The sequence below is a fragment of the Branchiostoma floridae genome, chromosome 7 (genome assembly GCF_000003815.2).
Source record: "Branchiostoma floridae strain S238N-H82 chromosome 7, Bfl_VNyyK, whole genome shotgun sequence".
Lineage (NCBI taxonomy): Eukaryota > Metazoa > Chordata > Leptocardii > Amphioxiformes > Branchiostomatidae > Branchiostoma > Branchiostoma floridae.
Genome location: NC_049985.1, coordinates 18,549,715 through 18,559,177, shown reverse-complemented (window position 1 = coordinate 18,559,177; position 9,463 = coordinate 18,549,715). Strand labels below are relative to the sequence as shown.

The window sequence follows — 9,463 nt, the reverse complement described above, 5'->3', positions numbered from 1 at the left end:
GCTGAACTCCCTGTCTGTCTTTGTGTATATATATATATATATATATATATATATATATATATATATATATATATGTGTATATATATATACATATATATATATATATATATATATACATGTGTGTGTGTGCTTGCACATATATATATATATATATATGTATGTATGTATGTATATATATATATACATATATATATAACTGTAGTGATGAATGATGGATCGCACTGGAAGTGGAACTTTGTTAATGCTACAACCTCTGACTTGTATCAAATCGATCTGATAAAATCTGCTATTCTATCAGCGGGAATCTCCAGCAGATGTTAGGTCCACAGAGACCCGGATCATGATGAATAAATAACGGTGCCTGAACATTGTGGTGATGCTTGACATTAATTGTCCAAGTTTGTTTATTTGGGGTAAACAGCTGCACCACTTGTACATTTGTAGCGCCCTGTGCAAAGAGAGGGGCGCTTCTCTAGTCATGTTGTTCGTTTGGAGTAAACTCTTTCACTGCTCATTACTTGGACATTTTGATTGAGGTGTTCTTTAACTTTGACTTTATTCAGATTGTAGACAATACAATATTACACGTAGGTCACGGGCAGCGATTGCTGGTGTTGTGACCCATACATTAACACAAGCTCTCTTATGTTTTAAATTTGTTCTAAATAAAAAGATATTTATGCTATTACTTTCAAAATGTTCTCAACATATATAGTCCAAAATATGTTCAAACTTTTATTCTTAAGGTATCTCGGTTGGCTAAATTGGCATTTTGACCTTCCACTGTTTTCTTATTAATGAATTAAGAAAGAATGGAGCCGTAACGAATGTTGATAGATGGGCATTAAAGAATTCTAAATCTGATTTTTGGGGGACCAAATTGATGACGTCATCATTTTATTGGCTCTGATATTATTTTTTTCTATGACAAAATACAGCACTTTGGTACATACCACTGTAATGAAACTTCGTTTTTCGTTGCATAATGATGAAAGCTACAAACGTAGTGTTGCGCAAACTGATATCTACTAACGATCTGTAGTTATTAAGAATTAAATTTTTTTAATTAGATGAAAACAAACATTTTCTAATTACTACAGATCATTAGTAGATATCAGTTTGCGCAACACTACGTTTGTAGCTTTATCATTATGCAACGAAAAACGAAGTTTCATTACAGTGGTATGTACCAAAGTGCTGTATTTTGTCATAGAAAAAAATAATATCAGGGGCAATAAAAATGATGACGTCATCAATTTGGCTCCAAAAAATCAGATTTAGAATTCTTCAATGCCCATCTATCAACATTCGTTACGGCTCCATTCTTTCTTAATTCATTGATAAGAAAACAGTTGAAGGTCAAAATGCCAATTTAGCCGACCGAGATACCTTAATTGTAAGAACAATTCTGAACTACTGTGACTGAAATACTCTTTTATTTGAAATATTTCATACTTATCACAAATATTATTTAAAAAACCCTATCGGTGACTTTGAATAGACTCTACTTGGACATCCGTAGTGCTTTATGTGCCATGGAAAGTCTGTATGTTTGGAAGACTCCTTCCTTCGTCTTGTCCCCCCAATGAATCCGGAGGCATGTACAAACACACAGCTGTTGATTTTGCTCCGTCTGTTTGTTTATTTGTCTGTGGTAAAGTTTTGCTACTTAGCCCTTTGTAGCGCTCTCTGTGCCATTTGAAGCACCCCGTCTTGTCTTGTTCCCCCCGATGAACCCGGAAGCGTGCACGAAAACGCACCTGTCGATCCCGCTGAGTTTGTTTGTTTGTTTGTGGTAAACAGTTTCTCTACTTTGCCCTTTGTAGCGCTCTGGTAACAGTTTTGCTACATTTGTAGCGCCCTCTGTGCCATGAGAAGCGCCCCCTGTCTTGTCTTGTTCCCGCCGATGAACCCGGAAGCGTGCACGAACACGCAGCCGTCGATCCCGCTGAGTTTGCTCAGATCGTCGTCCCTGACTCCTCGCCAGTCCTCGGGGAGGGGCAGCCGGCTCTGGAAGGACTGCGTTTCCATGGGAACACACTGCACGCGCCAGTTCCCGTTCTGGTCCGCGTACAGCACGTACTTGATGGACGGCTCCACCTGTAGTAGGGAATTCAGATTCAGAATTTTACCAGGTATTTTGAAATTTATAACCCTAAGAAATACTATTTCCTGCATTTTCCTTCTAAAGTTTTCTACCTTTTTGTTACAAGAAGGCAGAAAAGCTTCCTGCACTGGCTGAAACAGTGTTTGGGGATCCAAATCACAGCATAGGGGATACAAATCACATGTAGGGGATACAAATCACAGCATAGGGGATACAAATCACAGCATAGAGAATACAAATCACAGCATAGGGGATACAAATCACAACGTAGGGGATACAAATCACAGCATAGGGGATCCAAATCACAGCATAGGAGATCCAAATCACAACGTAGGGGATACAAATCACAGCATAGGGGATACAAATCACAGCATAGGGGATACAAATCACAGCATAGAGAATACAAATCACAATGTAGGGGATACAGAGAAAAGCATAAGGGGAAAGGAACTACAGCATAGGGGATATGAATCACAGCGTTCCAGTAGCATCCGAAAAGACCCTGAAATTTCACCCGTTTTACACACCTGCATCTCCTGCTCCAGCTCGAACAGGTGCTCCTTCCACGGACACACCTGTTCCATCACGATCACCTGTCCGCTTGGGTCCACGCCGTGTCTCGCCTCCAGCGCATCTCGCACCTGGAAGTAAGTGAGTGAGTGTGTGTGTGAGTTTAACTTACAGGAACAGTGACGCTATCTTTTTAAATGTACAGTAATTTTTTTAAATGTACAGTAATATTTGTCTGTACGATTCTGTGATTTAGCCTGAGTACCATCCTCCGCAGTGAAATGTTTTGCATGCCTCCGTGGTTAGCAAGCAAAAGGATTGAGCCATTGGTCTTTCGTTTGTTTCATTAGGATCTCCATTAGTGGTACATTGTACCACTATTCTTCCTGGAGTCGACACTACAGGGGATGGTACTAAGGCTATCTAAATGTTTGATTACCTACATGGAAGAAAACCACCAGCCCCAGGCAACTACCTCCAGTCACAACACAAGCCACAGTCCTTTGACTCCAGTCCATTTACACATGATTAACCCCACCCTGTCCTCAGCAACCATTTTCCTCCGTACTTTGAATGGTTGCTGAATCCAGATTTGACTGTATGTAACTGTCACCTGGTCACCCACACTACAATACTAGGTAACAAACCAGAAAAAATACAGATCAAAATCTGTTCAAGCACCTGAACCTAAATCTGTTCATAGCTGATCATAAATCAGCCCCTGCCTGGCTGTGAAGAGGGAGTATTCAGCTCACCCAATAATAAGTTCACTCATTCACAATCACTCACTCAGTAACTATCCGGTTTAACAATCACTCATAATAAACCATTTCTACTCACCAGTTTCCTGCCCGGCCACCAGGCCTGGCTGTAGTACCGCACGCGATCCTCGAACTCTTCCCCGACCATGGCCATGGCCTTGTGGAACCGTTCTGTCGTGTCCTGGTCTGCCTCGTTCCAGGCCGGGTTCAGCCGCCCCACGCGGGCGCTCAGGTTTGTGGTCATCAGGTACCGCGGGGTGCCGTCGAACTGCGAAACCCCGTTGTCGATTGCGTCTATCTCCTCAATCAGGTTCTGAAAAAGAAAGTAGAAACTAAAGGGCTCAAAATCTCAAAAACTCTGCACCATGAAATTGGTATGTTTGCTTGTTTATTCTTGAAAAGTGGATGCCCCCGGATCCTACCACGCTAAGAAATTCGGACTCCCTAAAACAAAGTCCTAGCTAAAAGCCTGCCCCTACCTGGTAGACCTTGTTGTACACAACGTTGCAGAGTTTCTTGTCTGCCCCGTCCCCGAGCATGTGAGCGATGATCTCCTGTCCGAAGTGCAGATACACCAGCCCCGCACTGCTCAGCTTGGTCACCCATGGCTTCTCCGGTGCAAGGCTGTTCATCGTCTCGTTAAACGTCCGCTGGTGGTGGTCATATCTGTGGAACAATAGAGTGTTTTATTCTCTAGCTTCAGCTTTTTCTAGGAGCCCATGTTCTTAATTTTCGTTGTTAAACACGTTATTTTGAGCTTTAAAAAATACATTTTCATCAATTCTATGCCATGATGACAGATGTTCAGATTTTGGTGCAGAAGTTCAGATATAGATACAGAAGATGGGGCGTTACACAAAAGGGCAGCTATAGCCTAATCAGTATAGCCATAGGTAATTTGTTTGTTTCAACCTAAATGTTTATTCATGAAAGCTCAAATCAGCCTGCAGGCCGCTTTTCATTGAGGTCATGAGGGAAGAGGCAAGGGTCAGATAACGTATATAACAGAGATACAGTTTAAAGTCCTAATGAGTCTTATAAGCCTTTATACACAATTTTACATATACATGGTACAAAATACATAATAGTAATAGCAAGAGACATGATTTGAGTCCATTCATTTCGGTCCTTTCCGTTATGTTAAGAGCATCTTGAAGAATGCAGTTAATCTCAAAGCAGATCCTACGGTAGCATAAGACAATATCAAAAGCTGCCAGAGGAGTGAAGCCGGCGTAGGAGTGTGTTTTGCTACCGGGGATCTGCCTCCACTGAAACAGGGAGGAGCATTTCTATTCAACAATGGTGTTGCTGCCGCACCCTGTTGCCATGTGCTAATTATTTTACGAGCGAATTACACTGGGACAAAGTCAGTGACCAGCACATGTCCCAGTTGGAAGTTAGCACCAAACAGGAAGGAGGGCAATTAGCACCTACATTACAAGCACAGTTTGATTGGGAAACAATTGGATGTTAATAGCCTTTGTTCTAGCCGACTGGGGCAGATTCTACATGGCAAATGTACACCTCTTAGCTGACTACACTCATTGGCCAGTTTGGTACTATCTTATGCCGTTGTAGCATCTGCTTGGAGATTAGAATGCAGTACCTGTGTGTGGCCGGGTCGTATTGTCCGCCGACATCCACCACGATATCGCAGGTGGCCAGCACGTCGGGTTTGCGGGAGCGGACGATCTCGTAGTCGCGGTAACGCGGGAGTTTCCTCAGCAGGTAGCAGGCCAGAGCCTCGTCACAATGGAACGTGCCGTCGTGGGTGCCTGGCAACGGGAAAAGAGATATTAAAACCAGAAGTTCTGCTGCAGTACTGAGGAAATCTAATCATTTCTTTGATGGGTCAAGACTTTACCATACACGGAAATTAATGAGTTTAGACATTAAAGTTACCTGAGCACAGCAAGATTTTGGTCCAGCCACTATTTTGTAGAATCAAAATCAAATTTTGCTTGACCCCCATCTGTAAAATCCAACCTATTCAACATGGGTACTAGTAGATGACCTCTTCACCCCACCACCCTCTTAATAGGACCCTCTATATATCTATTTTTATTTTCTATACGCCCGTTAATAACCATGCCCAGTTCAGAATCATGTCTAGCACAATCTTCACATATAAAACTAAAGTCAAAGTCAAAGGTATACGGGAAGTGTGATCATGATCGCATCCACATATAACTATGTTAGAGTAAAGGACAGTCTGGACAATATAAAACAACCACCTATGTGCTTCCCGTCTCCGTCTTCCCGCAGCTTCTTGTTGGGCTGAGACATCTTAGAGACCTGTCTTGAGACCTGCAGGGTTAGAACCGAATTTATGAGACGCCGACTGGCGAGAACAAAGGCCCGTGAAACAGCAATGGTGGCCGATAAAGGTGGGGAGGGGGGCACACGTGTGGTAGTATCATGGGCCGCTGTGCAACTCACATCCTTCCGCGGTCAACAAAATAATCCTTGAACATTTTGTCTCAAATGTCGATAACTGGATATACTAGAATTAATCATGATAACCAAAATCGTATATGATGAATAAGGCATGCAATATCTGATTCATTTTGTGGATCTGATCGTGAAATATGGATATGTTTTAGTCAAAAGGTCAAAAGTTAAAGGTCACCGTTGGCTTGCTCACTGATATGAAGTCTTGTATTGTTCCACGTTTGCTACCTTCCGTAAGTATTTTGTCTGGCGCGTTCGTTGTTTTACTTCAATGTGTAACGTTTGTTGTTTTGGTCTCTATGTGCCGCTGGTTTCGGGTTCATTGATAATCCCCCAAGGTTTGATCCCCGGGTGATTAAAAAATTGTATTTTTTTGGTTGACAGAAAGTGGCTTATGACTTATGTTTACGTGTGGGAGGGTCGGTCTCTTGTTAATTACCAATAACATTTCTTTTGATTTGACATACAGAATTACGAAATTATATCATTTACAATTTCGTGTAACGGTACCTTGGTGTTGGCAAAATTGGCATGTTATCAGAAGAGACTAGAGTGGGCCCGGTGAAAATACGGGTCTGCCTAAACACCACAAACGACCACAAACTTTTTGTGGTGTTAAGGCAGACCGGAAAATACAAATGACATTAAATAAGACAAATTGCATATGAATGATAAACAGGCAGAATGTATGTTTTTGTAATTTTATGCTGTTATTTAAACTTAAACGTATGTTTGGAAAATTAGCAACATTTGAACGTTGCCATCAACATATGTTTTGACTTTTTTTTTGTTTTTACACAAAAATGTAGTGTTGAGATGGACCATCATCAGGAAGAGACAAACAGCGAGGACCAGACAGGTACGGCAGGTGTGAGCAGGCCAAAGGAAAGGTGAGCTCAGGTGATACTACAAAATGCACCATCCATAAGTATAACATGTTCAGGGTTCTCGCCAAAACAGTTGAGCATATGCTGTGATTTGTATCCCCTATGCTGTGATTTGTATCCTTTATGCTGTGATTTGCATCCCGTATGCTGTGATTGGGGCCTTTATGATATGATTTGTAACCCCTATGCTGTGAATTGTTTCCCCTATGATATGATTTATATCCCCTATGCGGTAATTGTTTCCCCTATTCTGTGATTTGTATCCCCTATGCTGTGATTTGTGTCCCTTATGCTGTGATTTGTATCCCATATGTAGTGATTTGTATCCCCTATGCTGTAATTTGTATCCTTTATGCTGTGATTTGTATCCCAATATGTTGTGATTTGTATCCCTTATGTTGTGATTTGTTTCCCCTATGCTGTGATTTGTATCCTTATGCTGTGATTTGGGCCCTATATGCTGTGATTTGTATCCTTTATGCTGTGATTTGTACCCTTTGTGCCACTATTGGTTCCCTGTGATGCCATCAAGTAATTATGATCAATGTTTAATTCAATTACCTCGTGGTAGGTTTCAAGAGCTGGAAGTATGATATTGGGTGCTTTGATGTTCAATAATCAGAATTAGGATGTATACTAGTATTTGGTGCAAATGTCTATGTTCATTGAATGATACTATTAATGGTTAACAATACTATATAGGAAGTTAACAGAAAAATGTTGTATTTGGTGTCATAAACACTTTAATTCTGATTTGAGAAATTGTATCCTAAAGCCACAAAGTTATGTTTGGCAGACACCAAGAACATTTGGGATTTTGTTACATCCAGCTACAGTAAAGCAGATTCAAATTTATTGCTTTTCATTTCTTTTAACATAGCGTCACAATGGAAGATCCTGGGACAGAAACGAATGACTCCCATTCAGTGCTGGAATCTACTTTGGACCAACATGCAAAACACACTGGAGATAAGCCCTACATGTGTGGGGAGTGTGACTATTCGACAGCATGGAAATCTAATATGGACCAACATCTAGCAAAACACACTGGAGAAAAACCCTACATGTGTGGGGAGTGTGGGTACAGGACAGTTCAAATGTCCACCTTATCCCAACACATGAGAACACATACAGGGGAAAAACCCTACAAATGTGACCAGTGTGACTATACCTCGGTACGGAAATCCAGTTTAGCCCGACATAATCTTGCTAAACACACTGCAGAGAAGCCCTTTAAATGTGGGGAGTGTGGATACGGGACAGCTCAAATGTACCACTTATCTCAACACATGAAAGTCCACACAGGAGAAAAACCCTACAAGTGTGACCAGTGTGACTATTCTGCTACACAGAAATGGAATTTGGACCAACATCTAAGAAAACACACTGGAGAAAAACCCTACATGTGTGGGGAGTGTGGGTTCAGGACGGCTCAAAAGTCAACCTTATCCACACATATGAGGACCCACACAAAACCCTACAAGTGTGACCAGTGTGACTATTCTGCAGCACAGAAATCTAGTTTGGACCAACATCTAACACAACATACCGGTTAGGCCTGACTTATCCCAATGCAGGAGAAAAAACACAGGAGACAAACCCTTATGTCAAAGTGGGGGTGGCTGAGGTCCCGGGCTAAGGCGGGCGGGCCTCTTTATGTATGGCTGTTATGACCGTGAAAGACAGGGCATTCCACTTCGGTATTGTGCAGAGGAAAGAATATTTCTATTATTATTATTAGATATGTATATCACAAGTTCATCTGAAGTTTTGTAAGTCGTTATTAGGCGTAAGAAAAAACTCAAGTAATCTTGCAACAAGGGCAGAACTAGGCAGGTATCCTCTATGGATCGAAATATATACTAGATTGTATTCATATTGCAAAAGATTAGTTAAAGAAGTGCCAAGAAATAGCCTACAATTTGAAGCTTTTCTTGTACAGCAGGACTTACACAGTCGCAACATACTATGCTGGCTTTCCAATGTTAGTAAAATCCTGGAGGGTTTTGCCTATTTTTTTATTAATAATGATCGCAACACATCTTTCGCTCAGTCCGAAGTAAACCAAAGACTGAAAGACAACTTTGTTCAAAATTTTTACTCCGAAATGAATTCTCCTGGCATGAAGGAAAACCAAGGTTATAAGTTAAGAACCTACAGAAAATTCAAGCTTACCTATGAAAGAGAAAAGTACCTAGAGACAACAAATTTTAGCTATCGCCGAGCCATGACTAAATTAAGGATCAGCGATCACCCATTGCAAATTGAAGCTGGCAGATACACCCAAACTCCTCTTGACGATAGAATATGCATGTTTTGTAATAAGAATGTCAGATATATAGAAAATGAAATGCACTTTGTGCTAGAGTGTTCTCTGTACAATGATATGCGTAATAGCTTTGTTAGTGTCAAACGTGTAAAAGAGAAATATACACACTAACAAAGGCTTCGCTCACTCGGTGGTTTTATTCGATCATTAATCAATAAATAAATAAATAAAATAAATATTCGGTGGTTATAGCAAAGGACCACTCGTTATGACACCATATACACCGCGGGGCGGGTCATTAAGCCTTAAAAAAACGTCATTGTCATTGTCATTATATCATGTATAGCTCACAAGTCTTTAATGACCTCCTAGGAGCTATAGGACATGAGAAACTCGAGAGCTACATGTATAATACAGCTGGATGTCGGATGTTGGTGGCTCCCTAGGGCGCACCTCTGGTCTGGTTTAAATAAAGTAG

At 41.1% G+C, this 9,463-nt stretch overlaps 1 protein-coding gene across 1 annotated transcript; it reads right to left on the bottom strand.

Annotated features, from left to right (window-relative positions):
* Positions 1 to 546: 546 nt before the first annotated feature.
* Positions 547 to 5,836, bottom strand: LOC118419327 (MYG1 exonuclease-like). The gene is made up of 7 exons (XM_035825690.1): positions 5,613 to 5,836; positions 4,985 to 5,153; positions 3,858 to 4,044; positions 3,458 to 3,691; positions 2,635 to 2,748; positions 1,390 to 2,100; positions 547 to 740 (listed from the first exon to the last, which is right to left on the bottom strand). The coding sequence occupies exons 1-6, from the start codon at positions 5,662 to 5,664 to the stop codon at positions 1,846 to 1,848; spliced, it is 1,011 nt and encodes a 336-aa protein (XP_035681583.1). The 5' UTR covers positions 5,665 to 5,836; the 3' UTR covers positions 547 to 740; positions 1,390 to 1,845.
* Positions 5,837 to 9,463: the final 3,627 nt, after the last annotated feature.

Coding starts and splice junctions, on each gene's coding strand:
- LOC118419327 (XM_035825690.1), bottom strand. CDS start 5,664: ATGTCTCAGCCCAACAAGAAGCTGCGGGAAGACGGAGACGGGAAGCAC. Junction 4,045..4,984: donor TACGACCCGGCCACACACAG/GTACTGCATTCT, acceptor ATTGTTCCACAG/ATATGACCACCACCAGCGGA. Junction 3,692..3,857: donor TGTACAACAAGGTCTACCAG/GTAGGGGCAGGC, acceptor TTTCTTTTTCAG/AACCTGATTGAGGAGATAGA.